This window comes from Protopterus annectens, chromosome 10.part0 (assembly GCF_019279795.1).
Source record: "Protopterus annectens isolate FY-2018-M chromosome 10.part0, PAN1.0, whole genome shotgun sequence".
NCBI lineage: Eukaryota > Metazoa > Chordata > Ceratodontiformes > Protopteridae > Protopterus > Protopterus annectens.
Genome location: NC_056744.1, coordinates 519923591 through 519947123, shown reverse-complemented (window position 1 = coordinate 519947123; position 23533 = coordinate 519923591). Strand labels below are relative to the sequence as shown.

The 23533-nt window shown below is 38.3% G+C and overlaps 1 protein-coding gene across 4 annotated transcripts in view; it reads left to right on the top strand.

The window, feature by feature from the left end:
- The window catches only part of LOC122813204 (voltage-dependent R-type calcium channel subunit alpha-1E-like), a 4399719-nt gene that overhangs the window by 1511867 nt on the left and 2864319 nt on the right, over nucleotides 1-23533 (top strand). For all 4 annotated transcript variants that reach the window (XM_044085387.1, XM_044085385.1, XM_044085384.1 and 1 more), the window contains one exon: nucleotides 17588-17775. In XM_044085387.1, the coding sequence (XP_043941322.1) occupies nucleotides 17588-17775 (188 nt within the window). The remainder of the gene's footprint in view (nucleotides 1-17587; nucleotides 17776-23533) is intronic.

The following is a 23533-nucleotide window of genomic DNA, read 5'->3' as shown; positions in this document are numbered from 1 at the left end:
GTGTTGAGGAAAAAATAAAAAACAGAGAAACTAGTGGCCTTAAAACTTCATTGATGAGCTCAGTCACAAAATTTCCAAAAATCATGAAACCCAGGTAGTATTCCAAAGCAATAAATATTTATTCATCACAGACAAGAGATCATCAGTAACAAAAAAAAATCAGAAATATTTAACCAATGTAAAACATATCAGCTTTTATATACATAGAAGTAGATATGGAAAATATACATACTATCTAATAGTAAACCAGTCTATTCATGGCAAACAGTATAAACAGGGCTATAAAAGTGCATTTTAGAACAGCAAGTAACCAACCCCACACATTACTGATTAGATCAAGCTAAATCCTAGTTAAGGAAAACACTATCTGTAACCCACTTTCCAAAATCAGGTATTAAGAAAAGCATAACATATACATAAAAAAATATACAAAGACTTTTAACTAGAATCACTTTTGGCTAACTAATGCAATAAAGCCTTCATCAAGTCTGTGACAAGAACTAAAATCAAGAAAAACACATGGCTATCTAACCATAAACATAATAAAAACTAGAACACATTACATATAAAAAATGGATCCGCTTCTAAATCTTGAAAGCTCATAATCTTGAAATTCAAAATAATGAAGCCAAAATCTTGAAAGTTCAAAATACTGACAACTCAATGTTTTAAAACCACTAGTTTCTCTGTTTATTTATTTATTTTTGCATATGTTACTACATAGCCAGAACCATTGAATAGCTTCAGACAAAGCCTTAGCCAGTGCTAATGTCCATGGTATGTATCCACATAATGCTATACTGGGCTTACAGAAAACAAAAATATATTTTTACATCACTCAAGATTAAATTAAGATGCTTAGGCCTCAGACACATATGCTCTGTATTCCACATTCCTGATTTTTTTTTTGAAAAAGCTTATATACTCTACTGCAAAATAAATACATTTATGCTACAGATCTAAAATTAGTGTTTTAGCAGGATATCAGAAACGGAAAGTTATGTGCTCAGAAATGGAATGTAAATTTTTCAGCTGAAAATATTTTTTTTCTAAAATGTTTGGTATGTATTCTTCAACAATCTACCTGACAAACCATTGCACTGCTGTTCTGATTCAAAGGTTAATTTTGTAGCTATGCTGCAGTGATTTTTATAGCTGTCCTGTGGAATTTCTTTATACTGTAAATCATGCAAACACATTGCAGTAGTTCAAGAACTGTGGTCCAAAATCTGATATTCTTATTGTTACATGTTAAAAAACAATGAATTTTGTAAAGTCAAAAAATCTATAATGGTGGCAGTTTATAAAAATTTTAAACTAAACTTTCACAATATGTATTAGGGTGCCCACATTATGAAACATGCCACTGTCTTTATGCAACTCACTCACAAATGTTTTCATACTGTCTGCGTGAAATTTATTTTCTTATTCATTTGCCGTAGATTACTTGTTGCACTTTTTATTAATATGCTATTTTAAATGAATGTGTGCTTTCATTGTCATATTTCACAATGTAAGGAAATCATCCTTTCATCTTTGTATTTTTGATATAAAACATTATCAGCTTAGGGTTATGCCGTGACAGAGCCTATCTTAGAAAACAGGTAGAATAAGGCGAGGAACAAATTTGCATGGATTCCAGTTAATTTTTGTGAACCCCTCTTCATGCATGCACACACACATAGATGGATGGATGCACACACACACACACACACACACACACACACACACACACACACACACACACACACACAAGCAAGCTCACACATAAAAACTGCCATAACCTCTCAAATTTCAATACCAATATCTTTAACAACATCCTCTATTCCCTGCCACTGGATAATGTTGTTCTAAAATTTAATACAATATTTCTTGACATTTCCAATAGCCTCACTCCTATAAGAAACAACAGAGTTAAATTCTCCTAATCACCCTGGCTATCCCTTTTTAGTAGACAATTAATATATAAGAGTGACAAATCTTGGGGAAACTGGAAAAAATGCAAATCTCAAGCTTGCCTACAGACCTGCAAACAACTTCGAAACATGACTAAAAACAAGTTACTGCTGTAAGAAATATTATTACTTCAACACATAGGATAACCAAAAACACATCCCCCAAAATTTTGGCCCACTCTCAAGAAAGTATTATACCCTGGAACTCCTAGTACCTCTAAACCTTGTCCAGACACCTCACCCTCAGAAACTGCTTCTAAATTTAAATACCACTTTATAGACTCAATAGCCACCCTCACCCAAAACTCCCTACAGAATCCTGCCACCCCTGACAAACTTCAAAGCTCTAACAATGCCGTTTTCAACTTAAAATCTGTCTCTTCTTCCTATATATATATATATATATATATATATATATATATATATATATATATATATAAAAAAACTTATTGCACAAACTTAAGCCCTGCTCACCATCTGTGGACAAACTTCCACATGAATATCTAAAGACTGCTGCCCCCCTCTATTGCTTACCCAATCTCTGTCTTGATCAGTCAAGCCATTCATGAGTCATATTACCCAGCTCTGTCTGGAAAAAAAAATTAAATTATTCCTTTTCATAAAGGGGGAAACTCCACTGAAATAATAAACTTCAGAGTATTTGCAATCATTTCTCCTTTTTCGAAGATATTAGAAAAATGTATTCATGAACAACTTTTACAATACTTACTCCAAGAAACTTTGTTGTACCCAACATGGCTTTAGCCCAGTGTGGGTAGCACAACAGCTGCCCTTGTTGCCTTTTTTCGACCACATCATTAAAGCCAGCGATAACAATAATTTGGTTTCTTCCCGCTTTTTAGATCTCTCTGAACTTTTCGATACCATCACACGTACCAAATGACTCTCAAAAATGTGTCCTTTAGGCTTTTCCAGTGCAACAGTCACTTGGTTCTCTAGATACCTATCTAACCATCTACAATGAGTTAAATGGCTCTCTACTTCCTCATCTTTTCTCCCACTTAATATAGGTGTCCCATAAGGCTCTGCACTTGGCCATCTCCTTTTAACATATTTATAAATGATCTACATACATCCTCCCAACAAGCCACACTTATACAATATGCAGATGACTCCACTGTCATTTGCACATCTAATAGTCCTTCCCAGTTACAATCTATCACTCAGCAGCCTTTCAACTCTAATGAAAACTGGTGCAGTACGGTCAGCTTTTCCTAAATACAAAACAAACAAAACTGCTGTTATTTTTCCCAAAATCGCAAGCACACACAAAAGACAACTTCAAAATATTCTTTTTCAACAATACTGAAATTGAAAAAAGTTGTACCGCACACAAAATTACTTGGTGTCATAATACATGACTAACTGAAATTTGATCTTCATAATCAAAAGTGCATAAAAACAACACACCAAAAACCGGGCATGCTCTATAGATCAAAAAGATTCCTTACCAACTCCGCATGAGTTACTCTAACCAATACATGCCTCCTTCCTTCACTACTATATGCCTCGCCCATTTTCACCAACATTCAGATCACTCAGACTAAAACTTGAGCTTTGCTACAACAAAGTAGCTGGATTTAAAATCAGTCAATCACACAACTCTCACCACTGCTCCGACCCTCAGATATTTCAACTGGCTTAAGTTACCTCACTACCTCAAGTTCACCCATCTCCTCCTGGCTCATAAAATGGTATACAAATCTTCATCCTGCACAGCAACCAGCAACATTCTTAACCATTACTTCCCAAATCGCCCTCTTTGCTCATCTGAGAATCACCTCTTTGAAATCCATAAACCAAAAAAAAAAAATCAATTGGTCACTGCCTATATTTCTACTCAGTAGCCAAGGTCTGGAATAGTATTCCGACAGATATTAGAGCAATGCCATGTAATCACATATTCAAACAATCTCTAAAGAGATTTCTCCTTAACTCCTGGCTCTGTACATGTCCTACATCAGGCTGACATTACCTATTATTCCTTCTCTTCCTTTCTCTAACCCTCTCTTGCTTCTTCCTTCCTTCTTCCTTCCCTTTTTCTTGCTTTTTTCCCCCTTTCCTTTCCTCCCTTCTCTTATTAGCCAAATCACCAGTTACCTCTCCAATAGCTCCCTACTTTAACTCCATTTCTTTATCACCCCCAACAGCAAAATCCTCTTTCCTTTCTCTTATTCTTTTGCCCATATTTAAAATGATTTACATCTTTACCATTGGCTATCACCATTGATTCTACTTTACGAGGTGTTTAATATCCTATGATTGTTGTTCAGTATTCACTGTATGATTTTCTGATATGATATTATTTATCATGTATGTCGATTCTGCTATTTGTTACTGCACTTAATGTGATAACATTATGTAGTTTATTAATTGAACTATGCATGTTGGAGCTTTTCTCCCCGGGCCTCAGCTGAAAACATGATTCATGCCCAGTCAGTCTTTTCTAGTAAACAAATTCCAAATAAATAAATAAAAATAAATAAATATAAGCACATGCATAAATGTGCAAACATGCATGCATGTGTGCATGTGCATGGACACACGCGCACACACACACACACACACACACACACACACACACACACACACACACACACACACACACTTATACAACTACAGTGCATGCAAAAACCCATACAGAGACAAGGAGAGCATGCAAGCTCAGTAAAGAAAGTACCTCTGCTGCCAAGCTAATGGTAAAGCAAGCCACTGCAAGACAGCATTGGTAATTACTGCTGTATCACCATGTCTCTCAAGGTGGGGATTAACATAAAAAAATATTTAAAATTTGGATTGGCACTTAAAATCAAAATGTTATGAAAGTGCCAAATTATACCCATTTTCAAAGGACTCTGTGATAGTTTATTGAAAGCTCTTGTAAAATGGAAACGTTTTTTCAAGCCAAGGAAGAAAATGGCATTTTATCTAAAACTGATAAGCGCTTATGTGGTGGTTTGGTGGTTAACATTGTTTGGTGGAAGTTGAGTTGTGAGGTAGTGCACAGGATAGCAGAAGGTCATTTTTATTTTCCAAGATTTTAAGAAACTTCTAAACATTTTTATGAAATTTAAAATGCATAATTCAGTTGACATTGTGTGATATTTATTATGCCATTCAATATCACTACTTGCTTACTGATATTGTGGGTCTGGTAGTCCCTTAACCTATCATTTTTTTAAAGGTACCTATGGGTGGTATTTATAGTCCTTTTCTGCACAAATGTGCAAGCCAAGGCAAATGTGAGACATGTGCCACTTAGTAAATGAACATGCTAGTTATGACATTTGTGAAGCCTACCAAGAAATGACCACAAGAAAAGTGCAGAGCTGAAGATGTGTAAAATCGTCAATGAAATATGCAAGAAAGTGTGCATATTTTGCACATTTTCTATGTTCATAAATTCTCAAGTAACCATATATATTTTTCTAAATTTATGGCAGTTCCATTTTGCACTAAGAGTACAAGATGTTACAATGGGAATCCACACATACTGGAATTCAGTACAGCTGGCTATCAGCTTATTTCAACTTTGTCAGCAACTTTATTTTGCAGGTAATTATTTTTGGACACCAGTTAGGAAAGGGGCAGGATAGGAAAGTGGGAAAAAGTAGAGAGAGCTGACAAGGAAAACAAGGTAGGATGACATTATAGGCTTTGTTATAGGAGGTGGAAGAGGATGGGTACTTTTCCCAAAACAATTGTAAGGAGCTGCTGACCAGACATGTTTCTATTTGATTTACAACAGGCATGATAATTGGAGTATGGACTCTTTTTCTCTTATATAGGACTTTATGACCTAATACTTCTTTTTTGGAGAAGGGAGTATCATCAGATCAAAAGTAATATTTTTTGCTCCTCCACCTAGTACTGAGGGGTGCCAGGCTGGCACCAAATGAGCCATCTGCAGCTCTGATTTCTCTGTAAGCTCACTGCCAAAGTTGTAGAAACATTTATCATTAGATGTACACCTAACTGCCTGCTTACTGCAAATGAACAAAATGCAAAGTTGCCACTCCAGCAGCAGTCTATAGCTATAATAAGTATGTTATACATTACTTAGCAGTTGTTTTCAAGAATTACTGAATAAATGACTGTTAAATAGATTGTTGTGACTTCCATAGCGTCTGCCCACATGTAGGATATTGCATTAATAAAGAAAATGTCATACTTATTGAAGTAATTTGATCTCCTCTCCTCACTTTCTCCACCCACTTGACAAGATGGTGGGCGTGTCTTCATTGCAGGTCATCATAGGAGCGACAGTACTGCTCTTCTGGTTTGTGAATATGTATACATTCCACAAGCTCACCCACCAGATCAGCCCAGCTTCCTATTTTTTAGGAAAAAACAGCCACTAACAACATTTTCAAGACATGTTATATACGAGTGACAGTACAGAGTGAAACAGACTTTGGTATCCTTCTCACACCAGCCTGGGGCCCTGCCCTGAACTCTCACAGAAATGCACAAGTTTCCTACTAGAATTCAAGAAAGAATAGTGTGTAAGGTATGATAGGGAGACTCCTAATGTGTAAAACACACTGAATGCAGCGTGGACCGATATAACTCAAGTAGCTGACAGGCTTCACTAGTACCTACTTAGGTCCACAATATTTGTATACAGACAGTGAGAATACACGTACATGAGCTTATTGCTGCCTGTGCAGTGGCACTAACTTACTAAGTATGTTATATTTGCATGTGTGCATAGTACTGTGATCCATAGAGCTATGTAACTACAATCCAAATTTACACAAGAACTTTGTAAATTTAATACAACTTTTTAAAAGTGAGTATCACCATTTTGTATACTTTTGGTTACTACAAATCTGTGAAGATTTCCAGAAATCCATAATTAAAACCAGTAGTTTAAAATAAGTACAGTCAGATCACAATTCAAGGAATAGTTTTTAATTGTTGCTGCTTGTTTGCAAAATCTTCAGGAATAGCTTGTAACATAGTTGTAGGCTTTAACTCTTTTGTTGAAATAGAAGTGCAGTGACATTACCTGGTAAAGGTCTTTGTTCGTATCCTGTACTTAGAAATGAATCTGCCTATTTTGTCACACCTTCTTCTGTCTGATGATGGCTTTGCACATGGCCAAGATGCATAAGTATTTATTGCATTTGATGAAGTTTACCAGCAGTACCTGGTAGGACAAACATTTCACCCCTCCCATACACATATAGGTCACCACTGCAATTACGCACTATCTGTTGTCTGTCCTTAGCTAACACACAAAAAAAAATCACACATTGGAAATGGGGAAATAACATGTTGGTTACAAAAGTAACAAATATAACATGTTGGTTACATAAATAAATATAAGTTGCATAATGGTTTGTAATATCACTTAATGGTAACATTGCTTAAAAGCTTAACCACTCTGCTTCAGTTCATTCTGGGTTGGGTTAAACTGCTAATTCTCTAACTGGGTCCCTTTATGAGAAAACATATTGCAATATTGGTGAGTAACAAAGAAGAGAATTTTACATAAAACCATATACTCATGGATGCTCTTACAACATATGGAAAACATCTTTTTGAAAAGGTCAGAGTGAGCTGTGGAGTGGAGTCAAGTACTGGCTAACATAAATGCAGTCAGAAGAAGGAATCATACCTTGTCACAGCACAGGAATAGAGCTAATGGTGTGGTGTCCTGTGCCTGAAGTAGGGCAAGACAATTGCATGTAGTGTTATAGGAAGGTGGCCTTTTATTGTCCATAGTTTAACACCTAATGAGGAGTATGTGCTGTACCTATAAGGGGATGACAGTGATGCATTGGATAATGGTATTAGGTCCTTTCAAGCGATGTGGATACCCACAGATTGATACGTTTTCATCAGGCACATGGGTAGTATACAGGATCGGGTTCCTATTAAGTCAGTGAATGCTTGAAATTGCGAACGCTGCTTAATCAAACTTGTTTCAGCAAAATGGTGAAATTCCAAAAGCACGGAACAGCGATTTTCTTTCTTAGGGAAAAAAATCACTGGGCTGTTTTCGGGACATTGCCATTTCCTCCACTGTGGTGTGATCTCAGAGTTGGTATATTTAAGTAGGGGTGTGCTTTATTTTCGTTTTTTTTTTTTTTTTTTTTTTAATGGATCAGCGACTTTTTTTCCTTGGGAAAAAATATCACTGATTCGTTTGTTTGGTGTTTTGTGTTTTTGTGGAATTTTGGTTGATTATATAACATTCGCAATGTTGAGCATTCACTTATATAATATAGATCCTACGGGGTCAGTGTTGCTGCAGACTACAATTATTAGGCCATGTATTCCTTGATATACATAATAACTGCTTATACATGTGAAATGCTTCTGCATCAAGTAATATATCATCTGCAGTAGTGCTAAATGAGCAAATAGAACATGGTAAATATAGACTTCGTCAATTCCATCATGTTGTAACCTTTCAGAGGTTTTAAAAAGGATATGGTATTCCAATAGTATTAATTCATTCACAGATGTAGGAGCAGAATGAATGACATGCTGTGCTGCACTACAGAAGGCTGACGTTGTCAGCAGAATGACAGTCAATGATGCCTTTACAGTCAAAGCCATGCCACTACCTAAGAACAGTGGTACAGACTGGCAAGGCCCCCTCCCCCCAGTAGGTTGATAACTCCATCATCAATGAAGCAGACTCACACAAAGTTCATCATGGGTGAATGATATTACCAGATGAGAGTAGGAATTACCTCATAGCTCAACACCTCTTTCTTGCGGACAAGTTAAACCCCTGTAGGAAGACACAACAATGCTTGAGGTTGAATTACCCATTGTGCAGTCTGCACACAGCCTTGATAAACAATAACATTATTCATGGCTTGTTCCAAAAATATGCAAAGCTTTATCTACGCAGCAGCACATGTTGTGAAATAGTTTAGGCACAGGCTATTACAAATGAGTTCCAGGTAGAAAGGGTTAGTGTGCTGCACATTATATGTGAGTACATGGGAATGGTGGAAGACAGGTATGATGTTGTGATGCAGAGCATAGTTGCTCACATGGCTTCCATGCCATCACTATCCAAACACCACTGAAGACTTAACCAGACACACTTCGCTGTCAGTGTTGGACATGACTGAGTGTAAGTGCACATGCATGATGGCTGAACAGGATAGGCAACAAACATTTCCCAAAAGGTGCCGCAGACATGTTTGTGGATTCAGCCAAGAATAAGGCAGTTAGATACCATCAAATTTCCATGTCATGTGATAGGAGCTGGAAGCATGTCAAGTTGCTGAATACAGTTTCAGTGAATCTAAAAAAAAATGAAAAACATTCAGCAAAATCAATTTTGCTGAAATTCTAAATATTTTTTTTTCAAAGGGGTGCCTCCATGTATACCTCCAGTCCCCTAAATGTATGCATACCAACTCCAAGGTTGCAAAGCAGTAAAGAAAGCTGAAAAGTCCACCATTACTGCATGTGGTTCTAGCAAATATTCTTCAGTCTTTTTACATTTACCAAATTAGTATTCGGCAATACAACTGTATCACAGACCTCTGAAATTAGGTCAAGTAGCTCTGTTTGGTCAATGTCAGCTGCTTCCACTGCATCTGGTAGATCTTGTCATTCTAGCAACTCATTGTCAAGCTCAATTGCAAGTACTTGCAGGTGATCTATGGGGCAATCCTCAACACTGTCATTAGGGGACAATATGTATGACACATTTCAAATGTGACAAGGGATCACAAATTGTGATACATACCTGAACCAGCAACAACATCAAGAAGTGGCAGAATGAGCTCCAAAAGTAAAAAAAAAACCCTTAAGTGAAGAGTGGCAACATTAGCAGTTGCCTGCTTGCTGAAAACACACACACACACACACACACACACACACACACACACACACACACACACACACACACACACACACACACACACACACACAAAGAGATAGAGAGAGAGATAAATGGATACACTCATCCACCTTGATAAAGAGTATATTCAGGAACTGATGCAGTATCTTCAAGGCAGAAGCCTATGAGATACACAATATGTCCTCATTTGTTTTCTTTGAGGTACCACTATCACGTATAGTGTGTGCTATATACACCTCAGTATCAACAGGAGTAGGAAGACCACACATTCCCCAAGTTCCAGTTCGTGGGCCATACAAGTTCACTAAAGCCCTTCTAATCTCCCTGTCCAGTCTAAACATGTGAAGTAGCTATTGATCCTATAAGTTGTAATGGGTAACCCTTTGCATATATTTCCCCCTCTGAGGCTTATGAGTGGCACTCTGTGAACCAGGTTGTGATATGGCAACATCACACAGCTCACAACAGGATGTAGCAAAGCTGGCAGCAAAAGAGAGCATCTTCATCAATTGCAAAGTGACTGGAAGGTGTGTGTGGATTTGCTTTTTATATAGCAGATGCACACTGTACACTTGCATAACAAATTGTGATTATGAATTGCAAAAAGCAAGAATAATTGCAAATGAAATAATGCTTTGGCACATTCTCTGCACACATTTCTAAATTGCATCTCATTATGTAGTCTTTTGCTATGAAGTTCTTCAAGAATTTTGTACAGAAGTACAGCTTATGCATATGACTTGCATCTTGCTTGATCTTGGGTGTAACCAGCATTATACCCTCTGCTGTCTTGCCCATCTGCTATGTATATCTCCTCTCTTCATCGCTGGTACTTTCATCATTTCATAACCTGGCAAAGTCAACTCTGCAGAATTCCAGATGGTCATTCACAACAGTCTTTAATAATGAGTATACTCTTTATTAAAGGAAAGGGTTACAGTTTGAACCTTCATAATTTACACAGAGAAAGCCACCAACATCTGTGGCATGAGAATATTTCACTTAGCTTGAAAATTACCTGGCACTTACCACCCCACCCACTAAAGGCTGAGAAACACTCAATTAGATGACATTTGTGATTTGTTGAGGCCTCTGTGATAAGTTGTCTGTTATATAGAATGCAGTCAGTGGCATGAATTGAATCCTAGACTGGGATATGCTTTGCTTACTTTACACAAAATAGTTGTTGAGGCTCATTTGGCACTGAAAGATTTAAAATAATAGACTGTGGGCAGGGGCTATGATGCTTGGATCTAGCCCAATACAAAATTGAATATATAAATTTAAAAATCTTAAATGTGATTGGTATCAGGGATATGATCTCTTGAGTTACAGAACTTGTACTAAACAGATTAAAGTTTAAAATGGGTACAAAAGACCCTGACCACAAGATAATATAGGATGTTCTTCTATTCTCATGTTGCAGTATTCCAAACCCTTGGGTTTTCCTCTCTTGCTACCTGAATGTCTGGCCAGTATACAAAAGCTTCTACTCACTGCGGGGTATGTGGGATGTCTGACATTGATTAAGGGAACATGGGCCATAAAAGTGATGTCTGCACATACCAGACCTCAGAACTTCAATGTTGCCAGTTGAACATCAACTGTTCCTGCCATACTGGCCATCAGATTGTCTTTCAGAGATTAGTACCCCATTGAGAACGTTTTGTTCTTTTGCATGCATTAAACATTTACCTGGAAAACCAGTACTTTAAGTGCTTAGCTTTAGGTATGGAGGGACCATATGGCCAGCCCGTTGAGCCACCAAAGAAAAATACCAAAGTTGCTAGGCTTGAATCCGTTGTGGCACCTCTTCCAGCAGATGTCCTTCCTGTGGCCAATGTTAGCATGGAGAAACGATTGGTCACCGTGAATATGGGTACAGGGGGTACCATTGGGGAAACCACAAAACTAAGAGTGGAAGGCACATCCTCAGAGATAAAGCAGACATCGACTAACAATGGTGAGGGGGAACCTCAGCTTGTACTGGCTGCCCAGACGGATTCCTCCACTACTACACATGTTGCTGAACCTAAGCCTACCTTGGCCCCTACACCTGCTAGGCCTTCCCTTAAAAGAAAACAGAAAGCAAAAAGCATATTTCTTCCAAGGTACAGAGCCAGCCAGAGTGGCAGGCCTTTTCTCAGAGCATTTTTAATGCTTTTATGGCTCTGAGGCCTGCTATGCCTTCATCCTCCCCAGTGGCTCCTCCTGTGATAAGCCCTAGGCCTCAGGCCTTAGATACTTCTAAAGCTGAAGTGAAGGACTCCTCTGATTCTTCTTTTTCAGAGGACTCATTATCATATGCCTTCCAGTTACCATCTCTCCTTGGTTATGCCTCCCCAGAGGAAGATTCTCCAGAAACAGATTCTCCTGTTGAGGATATCACCTTTGGGGAGACCATTTCCAAAATGAGAGAGTATTTCAAATGTGACTCCTCTAAGATTACAGAAGTTCAGAAACAATATTATAAACTTCTACAGATGGACACTCCTGCTCCTTTAGCTATACCCCCAGTCTTACCAGCTTTTCTGGATGCAGTTAATGCAGCATCTGTTAATCCTGACTCTCAGCTCCCTGCCCTTTGATGGTCTGATAGATTGTACAAGGTCCCTGAGGGGGTTAAATTTCTTATTAAATGTCTGGCAGTGGACCCTGGCATGATATCAGTTTCTGCTGATAAGGCCTCAAATTCATCTATCCTCCTCAGTTCTCCCCATAGATAAAGACAGCAAGGTCATGAAGCACCTTCAAAAAGGTCTGTACCTCAGCTACCTTGGCATTCAGGGCAGTAAACTATCAAACCCATATGTCTAAATATGCCTTAGCCCTTTTAGGACAAACCACTAAGCTTCTGAATAAGATCCCAGGCTCTCCTGCCAAAGCAGAGATATCCAGCCTTTTACCCCTGTCTTCTCAGGTTACTAAGCAATCCATTAGGTGCAGTTATGATAAAGCTGATGTTTCTGCCAGATCTGCTGCATTTCCCTCAGTCCTGAGAAGATTTTCATGGCTAAGGTTACAGCCCTTAGCTGATGATATTCAGGCAAAACTACTGGATGCACCTCTGGATAACTCTACCCTCTTTGAAACAAAGGTGGCAGAGTTGTTCAAAACCCTGCAACAGAAGGGGAAGGAGTTACAAGACTTGAAGGACCTGTTTGTTTCTCCTATTCCCAAATTGCACAGGAATTACAATTCAAAAACTCAACTCATAAGGAAACACAATGCTCTCCCTCCTCCTTCCAGGGGCAGAAAGAGTGCCAAGGAGCAACAAACCCCATCCAGGCCTACTAAGACTCTGGCCCAGAAGCTTCAGTTTCAGGACAGGGCAGGTAGTCTGTGACTACCTGTAATTAGTGAAAAAACTCTCAACTCCATCCCCTATCCATAAGGCTCTCTTACTGTCTCCCTGTTTGGAAAATCATTACCACAGACAGGTGGGTCTTATCCATCATAGTAAAGCATTATTTCATGACTTGGCTTACAATACCTTCCTTGAGGGGGATCCCTCAGCCCCCCAAAGAACAGCTCTCCCTTTTTCCACCAGTTATGTAGAGCCTCCTTGCCCAAGGAACAATTCAATCTGCCCCTATGACAGAAAAAGGAAAGGGCTTCCATTCCAGACTCTTCCTAGTCCCAAGAAAAGATGGGCCCTGGAGACAATCCTAGATCTTTCCTACCTCAATCTCTTCCTGCAAGTACCCACCTTCCATATACTCACTCTGCAGACCCTCTTCCCCTTGATTTCTCCTCAGGGATTCTTGGCTACTTTGGACATCAAGGATGCCAATCTGCACATCCCCAACTACAGGAGATACCTATGTTTGTCTGTGGGCTCCTCACATTTTCAGTTCTCTGCCTTGCCCATTGGACTTTCTACAGCACCAGGGGTCTTCACCAAGTGCTTGGTGCCTGTGGTGGATTTCTGCAGGACTCAAGGGATTCAAATATTCCCTTACCTAGACGACCTTCTCATCCAGGCAGACTGCCCAGAATCCCTGCTACATCTTCAAACAGTAGTATCACTCTTGCAAGTACTGGGTGTCATAATGAACTACCCCAAGTCCAACATGAACCCCTCTCAGGACCAAATATTCCTGGGGTGCAGGATAAGAACTGATGTCATGCGAACCTTTCTGCCACCTCAAAAGGTAGAAAACTTAAGGCAGTACCTGCTCACCATCCTTCAAATCACAGCCTTGACTGCCACATAGTACCTCATACTCCTGGGTCATATGCCATTGACCATTTCCATGTTGTCATTGGCAAGGCTCCACATGAGAAAGTTACAATGGTACATAAGGTCTATATGGACACAGCAGTCTCATCCTCTAGAGTTCAAAATCCCCTTCCTACCTTGCTTCAGGAAAGAGATTTAGCGGTGGCTGAATCAAGTGAACTGCAAGCAGGACTCCCCTTATAGGTTCACATGCCAGTACAGGAGATGTACACAGATCCCTCATATCTGGGATAGGGAGCAGCCTGGCTGTACTCCATCAGACAGGAACATATCAATATCAGAGAGATGAGAGCAATTCTTCTGGACCTGAAGGCCTTCCAACATACACTGAACAGGGCTCATTAAAATTGTTCACAGACAACACCACAGTTCTTCAGTATTTCAGCAAGCAGCGGGGAACAAAATCCTATTTGCTGTGCAGACTAGCTCTCCATGTGTGGGTGCTTGCCACAAGTGTCACTCTACAGGCAGTGTATATCCCATCAGAGCAGAATACCCAGGCAGATACCTTGAGCAGGTACATGTCACAGTCCCACAAACGGATGGTCCACCGAGATATGTTCCTGGACATAGTCCACAAATGGGGTACACCTCAGATAGATATGTTTGCCTCCCCTATGAACAGACAACTTACATCCTTTTACACCAGACTACCCAGTCTGACATCAAGGGCAATGGATGCCTTCTTAATCTCTTGGAAGGGGATGTTTCTGTATGCATTCCCCCTTCCCACTTCTTCAGAGTCATACTGAAAATCCAGCAGGACAAACCAAAAATCTTGTTAGTGACTCCCTTTTGGCCAATAAAACATTGGTACCCCCTCCTTGTGCATTTAGCTAGGGGAAATCACCACACATTATCTCACAGAGTGGACCTACTCACACAGGATAAGGGATTCCTAATCCATCCCAACCCACAGTCTCTGAACCTTACCCTGTGGGTGTTAGATTTCTGATCCCTTACAGAAACCTTTATAATGAGGCCATGCTCACAGTCCTGCAGGAGGCCAGGAAACCTAACACTAGGAGATCTTACATGTCAAAATGGAAATAATTCTCCATATGGTGTCTACAAAGACAGTTGGACCCTTTTCAGGGTGATGTCCCTTTGGTACTGTCATACCTGTGTGAACTCCCACAGACAGGGTTGACATACTACTCTGTTAAAGCCCACTTTCCTGCTATTTCAGCTTGTCTGTCTCTGGACCCCCCTTTGGCATCTTGATTGCCTACAAAGTTACTCCTAAAGGGAGTGCTGCATCTCAAGCCCCCCAGGAAACCTGGTCCACCAGCATGGGACCTGAATTATGTTTTGGAGAAGCTCACAGTGGCCCCATTTGAACCAGCTTCCAAGGCCACTCTAAAACACTGCACTTGGAAAATGGTTCTCCTAGTAGCCTTAACATTAGCTAGAAGAGTGTCAGAGTTACAGGATCTCATGGTTATTTCACCTTTCCTCACCTTCCACAAGGACAGGATAACCCTTAGGACCAACCCTCCCTTTATGACCAAGGTGATCAATGAGCTATCCTTATACCAAGTTATTTACCTTCCCACTTTATTTGCCCATCCCTAGAATGTTCCCTTGATGTGCATAGGCAGCTTAGTTTTTACCTTGACAAGACCACTGAAAAACAGACCAGTTGTCTGTCTCCTTTCATCCCAGGGCTCTGGGGAAAGCAGTGACAAAGCAGACAATGTCTGCCTGAATTTACAGGGCAATTTCCTTCTACTATGCATACCATGGGAAACCCTTAGGGTCTAGGATTAAAGCACACTGCTCTAGGGCTTTGGCCTCATCTGGAGCTTTCTTTAAAGGACTGGGCACTGCCACCATTTTGGAGGCAACTACATAGACCTCTGTCTACACCTTTACCAAACATTATAAATTGGATCACATTTACAAATCCAGGGCTGGATTTGCCAAGGCAATCCTTCATGGCTTCATAAAACATACTTCCAACCCTCCACCCTCTTCTTCCCTGTTACACTCATCCAAGAGTTTGGAATACTGCAACATGAGAAGAGAAGGACATAGAATAGTTGTGTAAAATCTTAGCATAACCATAGATGTCCATCTCTTCCACATTGCAGTATGCCTTCCCTCCCTCCTCCCACCTTCTTCTACTAGACTGCTCATTCTTGGATGGTGCAGGACTTCTACAGTTATCCTGGGCCTGAGGTCTGACTGGGGCACTCAGTTCTGAGGTCTGGTATGTACACACATCACTTTTAAGGCCCACATTCCTAGCCAATGTCAAACGTCCCACGTACCCTGCAGTGACTACATGCTTTTGTATACTGGCAGGACATTTGGGTAGCAGCAGAGAAAAACCCAAGGGTTTGGAATACTGTAACATGGAAGAGAAGACCATCTATGGTTATGTTAAGATTTTACACAAGTATTCTATATTTTTACTTTTGTCATGGATAAGGATCTATACCATTCTCACCAAAAGCAGGTTTTGCACAAAAACACCCAATGACTGGAGTTTTTGAGCTAGCTCTCAAGATCTTTTTACCACCAATTTCTATAAGTTTCAAGGCATTCCAGTGTTAATTTTCCCAGTGTACCTGCCCTTTAAATAAAATCTTACACACACACACACACACACACACACACACACACACACACACACACACACTCTATTTTGGAGGGAAGGCCTGTTATGTTCTCTAACTCTTCAGGCACCTCTTCTAGGTAGTAAACTGACATCACTCCAGACTGTCAGACTAGAGTCCTCCAAGTTACCATTTAACTTTTGCTAGCAAGCCAAATAATTATAATCACAAGTAACAGTGTGCAGCATTATGGTCTGGTCAGTTAGAATTAGATGGAAACAGCTTGCCTCTATTTAGCAATAAATACTCTCTTACTGATCAAGAAATAAGTAAATAGACAGACAGACTTTAATAAGAAAGAATGAGTTAAACAGCAGAGTTAACAGTTAAACATACAGACACATATAACTTTGAGAAGAGAAACAGGAGGTTATAATAATTTTCATCATAGTATAAGAAAGAACGTGTTCTACAGCTAATCTTTTCCTTAGCTGTTTTGTTATCTAAGTGAAGTACTGAGCATTAGCTATGGAAGCTAAATTTCTACAATGCAGTAGGTAGAGACAAAGTGAAATGAACTCACAAGTTACTGAGTTCGGGTGGTTCTTCATTTCTTCTTCTTCTGCTCTGTCTTTCACAGGTGAATAGTTTATACCTTTTCATACAGACCACAGATGCAACTGAACAGAATGTCAGATTTAAATACCAAGGGGTTTGCTCCCTAGTTATCCTTCACTATCTCCATAACAGTATTGTCTAATTTTTTACCGGGAAAGTCCAATTGGGCACAGGTGCCCTTTGTCAGTGGATGCCTGAGGAGATATAGCTTTCTATTTAAATCAACAGAGTAATAGATAGAGACATCGACATATAGACAGACAGGTAATTACCCAGAAAGACTTGCAAGTAGACAGTAAGACAGACCAGTACTTTTTGAGTTATTTTTGACACTTATTTTTATATCTTACAGAAACGGGTGAGTTAGAGGAGCTAGAACCACAATATCCTTGCGGAGAGCAAGAATGTCCTCCTGGTTACAAGTGCCAAGACTGGATTGGTCCAAATGATGGAATAACTCAGTTTGACAACATCCTGTTTGCTGTGTTGACTGTTTTTCAGTGCATCACTATGGAAGGATGGACAACAGTCCTCTACAATGTAAGTACTTGATATGCAATCTTTACATAATGATGTCAAAGCAATGACTTTGTACTATCACCTCTATGTTTTGAATAGTAGGATGGATGATATATATGTTACATATCAGTCAGTGTCTGTCATTGTGAACTTCAATTTTATTTTAACTTCTCGTACCCCAAGTTTTAAACAGAATGAACAACATTAAGGCACTAAACCACAAATACTTTGTAGAGTCTGTTTCATCCCTTTCTCCTACACACCTCAGTGCTATTTTTAAAGGCAGATGTTTTTCCGAATATGCCCTTTTAAAGAAAGCCAGGCAGAACCCACAAAGAGGTATCATTTTCAAATCCAGTATTTGTTTTTATTTTGTTAAGTGCGAGATGTAAGGTATATAATTGCTGCTGTTGGTACTTACAGACTTATTTTATAATTTAAGCACGTCTTACAGTGTCAGCACATAAAATCTGCTCCATTTTTTTTTACTCTATATGCATATTTTTGGCTGCTGTACTTCTGTGGGGTATCAGAACAGTCATTAATTTTAGAAGCAAAAGAACTTTTATGCCAGCCAGTAGTATACCTGGCCATGAGCAGAAATAGCATATCTTCAAACTACTTCAAGCCAAAATGGAGAACATTTCAGGAAACATGAGGTTACATTTTGATTTTGTAATTAAAATGTATTAATCTCTAACTCTTTATTTTATTAAAAAAACACAATATAGCATTAACATGGATGTTGTGTGTTTAAAAACAATAAAGCTACATAGTATGAAATAGTCTAATCATATTTTTCTGAACATGCAGTAAAGGAACAGCCATCATGCTCCCTTTATATATATTAATATAAATTCAGCTTTTCAGCCTTAAGTTTATATGGTGGTTCTATCATGTTCAACAAATATTTTCAAACCCCTTTCTCTTTATAAATTAGATGAACATGCTGGGAACCCACATTATTCAATTATTCTTTAGTACTTGGCAATTTAATGACATCAGTTGGAATTTGATATGTTTTTTCCCGAATTTTTAAACTTGGTTGATTATAAGTTGATTTACACATTTTGCCATTGTGGAACAGAAGAAAGGCATTTGGCTACTGGTATTCTAAGGTTTACATCAAAGAATATGACTGGAAGTCATTCAGTTTTACTTGTGTAATATTGTAGGTGACCTTGACAGCATAAATAAAGCAATTTACAATTAATGCTATTAAGTGTTATGTTATTTAAAAACTGGCAATTAGCAAATGGTGTGCATTAAATCCTAGTGGATACTTTCTTATTGTTGTGAAATTAGAATGGAAGAGACTTTTATCTCAAAGAATATACCCAAATGTGTATAGGACAGGTACAGACATATTACATAAACATAACAATGGCTATAAATGGATCATCACGATATTAATTTAGCCATATCTTCTTACTTTGACATTTGATCATAGTTTCCTCTATGGAGATTATATTACTCAAAGTCTTATTTATCTAGTCTTGTGAATTCATTTCAGTTACTGTTGCGTAAGTTTTGCTGTGTATTGTTTCAAACAAAATTTTGTGAAGGTCTATGACAGCATAGGATTTTACTTCCCAGACAGATGATAACTCATAAAGAATAACAGTTGGTTCTTTTCTTAGGATTTGCTATTCATAAGTGTCAAATAGACCACAGACAAAATGGTTGTACTATTCACAAATAAATGGTTGAATGGAAAAATAATGACAATCTAATAATATGCAGAAAGGTAATTTAGAAATATACATTGACCCATTTATAGAAATTTCTAGAATATATACACATTTATAGGAGTTTGTAAAATATATATACTGCTGTGAAGGATATAGCCATTTCTAAAATAGTTATACAATAAAATAATTGTGTTCCTAAGTATAACTATTCAGCAAATTGTGAATTCTGGAATAAGAATAAACTGCCTTATATACACAGTGATGGTATTTATTGTAACATAAATGAGATGTCCATACTGCATTGTTCTGTAGATGCCAATATGCTGAGAAGGGACTACTTTAAATGGTGAACTCCTTGCTGCAAAAACTTACCTTGGTTACTCTTTATTGGCTATATGCATTTTTCTATATGCTAGTTCAGTGTTCAGCTATGGAAAGTCGTATAAAATAGTTTTACCCTGCATGGCTTTGTAAATGTTTTATGTGATTTTGACAAAGGAAAATTGACATGATGGGGAAAAGGCACCTGGGGATCTTTTCTGTCCAATCTAAATCAATTGGCAAAATGTCTGTCTGTTAGTTGTAGTATATATGCAAGTAATAACAGAGTGGCACTACACTGAAACAGTGAACCACCCATGTGCCTTTTGAGACTGATGCCACATTTAGAGGGCCTCTACACTCCCAGAAAAAAATGATATCCCTATAATGCTTAAAGAATAAGACAGTCTTGCATATAGAAAATGGCAACACTAGAAACCTACTAGCTGTAATAGAGTCCCTACTGTGATAGAAAGGATTTTCTATTACCATTGTTTTATGTTCTGAAGAAAACATGGTATCTATCAAAAAGCATGCAAACTGATGACAAAATTGAGTAAGCTGAATAAAATGCCCCTGGCATTGTAAACTCTTTTAATTCAGAAACACTGGTACTGTATGGCAGGATGAGATACCAGGAAACCTTACTTGTGAAATTATACATAGTCTACTATATCCTGTTATGTACATGCATAATAGAGAATTAAAACTGGCTACATCTCTCACATCTGGAAGGAGGCTGTTCTGTTCCTACTATAAAAGGAAAACCCATCCTCAGACATCAATATTTACAGACTAAATACCCTCACAAGCATATTTTGTAAGGCCCCTTTTTCAAGGATGTCAAAGCTTATTCCACTATATGGATCACCAAGTAGACAGACTGCAAACTTGGAAGCATTGTTCTTTTCTTAACCCTGCTAGCACCACTTCATACTGAATGACACACAATTTTATACAGAAATGGTAAAGTAGCAATGACCTTGTCTTCAGTGTCAAAAATCCAGAGTTCTGGCATCTGCTTCATATATTGATAGTGAGAAACAACAATAAATGGACAAAAATCATAAAAAGATCTTTGAATTATTGTACAATATGACTTCTTATTTAATACCCTCTGCAGCTGATACAATCCACAAAGCATATGAAGTCGCCCATCTGGTCTACTTTCTTGTTGAGAGCTGTACCCTGGAGGTAACGAAGCCCCCATATGCAGCTCCTAGAAAGCCATTTATAAAATGCTGCACCCTTTTCTGTAACCCATGTCCAAGCTGTCTGGCACAGTTAGGGAATGTACAAAACATTCTCAAAAGAGAATCAAAAGGCTTCAAATCTTGTCCAATATGCAAAGACTACAGGAAGTCTCTCTCTTCTTTGTTTCTTACCGTACACCTAGACTTGACATACAGAGTATTAAAGGACCTCTCTTGTTTGAAGCCCTTTGTTCAGTATAGTGGCCAGATGATTTCAATACAAAGGGGATTTGATCTTAATAAAAATTGGTATCAGTTATATCTTGAAATAGGACAACTTCATATCTGAAAGGCTTCCATGCTTATGAGTAAACTTCCTCTCACAATTAAAATCAGCACAGAAATCCATACCTTCAAGAGGAAATAGAATACTGCTTGGGCGCCATTAAGTGATTTGGGGCATGAAGCTTTTTGATGACCATTACGCCTTGAACTTACCCACAAAATCTATGAAAAAATAAACATACTTGTACACCTTTTGCACTTGCTGCCAAATATATATAAATATATGGGTCTCGTAGTGTTCCCCGAACGGCCGTTTCACCGAAACTGAAATAGCCGAGCATACTTTCGCGAAAGTGCTTTTCACCGAAAAAGCACTTTCACAGAAGTATGCTGAAAAGTAAGGGAAATTGTGAGGGAATGTCTGTTGCTGAGATCGTATTACAGTGGAGATAAAGGAATATTCACTTTTCCCCACTGTAGTGGGATCTCGAAGTGAGAATATAAAAGTAAGGGGGGGCACAGTCCCCCACATGGGGGTGCAGGGGGCTTGCCACCCCTGCATAAATGTTAGTTGTATTTTTTTTTGTTTTTGTTTTTTTTTTTTACTTTTTTGAGGGACTTTTGCGAAAGTGCTTTTTCGGTAAAAAGCACTTTCACTAAAGTGTGTTCATTAGATGTGGTTTCAGACTACTGAACTTTTGTTCAGTAGTCCTAGACCCATATTATACACACACACACACACACACACACACACACATGTTGCTGTACTGCTCTATTTAAGGAGTTTAGTAGCTGACAACTTTTGATCAACTAGTTAATCTGACAGGAGCTATGAGTCAAGGATTCATTGGGGATCCAAGTTTCAACCAAGCACTATATAGTATTTTAATTACTATATCGATATACTATACAAGTCATTTTCACATTGGAATGTGATGCAAAAGCTACATTTTATTGCTAATAGTTCTTTCACTTTATCAAACTTATGAAATTAAATTTATGAATTTGGTCACTGTAAAATGATCAAACTTATGAAATTAAATTTATGAATTTGGTCACTGTAAAATTATTTAATGTAACAGGTCTTCAAAGAACTTGCAAGTCACTAGTTAACATTTACTCATTCTTATGCCAACAGATAGGTGACTTCTGTCAGTTCCTTGGCCACTCATAGCTGCAAGTTGTAATGACAAACACTAAATATGTTGCCATATCATTTGTGAGTGCAGTAGTGCACATACTTGGAATTCATAAGGCTAGAGAAAAGGTTTGCTTTTATTATTTAATAGAGTGCACATTTTTAAAGGAATGAATTTAGTTATTTGCTTCATTCCACTGAATCCTGTTTGTATTACTAATGCTGATGAATTTTAGTATATTTGCATTATGTATCATGAAGTTGATAATTTTATTATAATATACAAGTGCCACGAAGTTGATGATTTTTTTCTAATGTACACTATTATAAATTCTTTTTGCAAGATGTGACTGAAGCCTTTTTCAATCCCCACTGTCACTTCCATGTATGTGGTTTGTAAATGATTATGTTACTGATTAGCAGTACCACCTCCATTGTTTGTTTACCAAGAGTCTCATTTATACCAACATGTGGAACCAGTGTTTATAAATGAAGATCAGTGACCTATGAACCCGTACTACTAAATGGCATTTGCAAATGCAAAACAATGCATTTCATTAATAATGAATAGTGAATGGATGTACTTGGAGCTTTTCTCCCCGGGCCTCCACTGAAAATGGACCTGTGTGCAGTCGGACTTTCCCAGTTATCAAATGTAAACTAAAATAAAAATAAATTAATTAATTCAAAATGATGAATCATTACTTTTTGTACTATTCTTTGCTGCCTTCTTGCCTTTTTGACTCAGGTAGCCAGCTCAAGTCTGTTTTCCAACAAATATATATACACATACATATAAATCAGAAACCATCAAATCACAAAACTTGGTGTTACTGTGGGCACAACAAGGGTGGAAGGGTAGGGGGTGCAGCAAGTTCTATTGTCATTACCTTTTAGTATCACATGAAATGGAAATCAAAAAAATGTGCAATCTCTGTGTAGAGAAGTTGTCAAAACATCCAAATATGAGATGAGACAATATTGATCAGTTTGAAAAAGGAAACAAAACATGTGCCACACAGGGGTTGTATACCGATCCCCATTATCATGAGGAGAAAAAAGACAAAAAAAAATGATACATGATATCGTGATGCCAAGCAAGATGAAGATAATATTGAATGAGTGCTTCAGTATATCGAATCCCAGCTAGA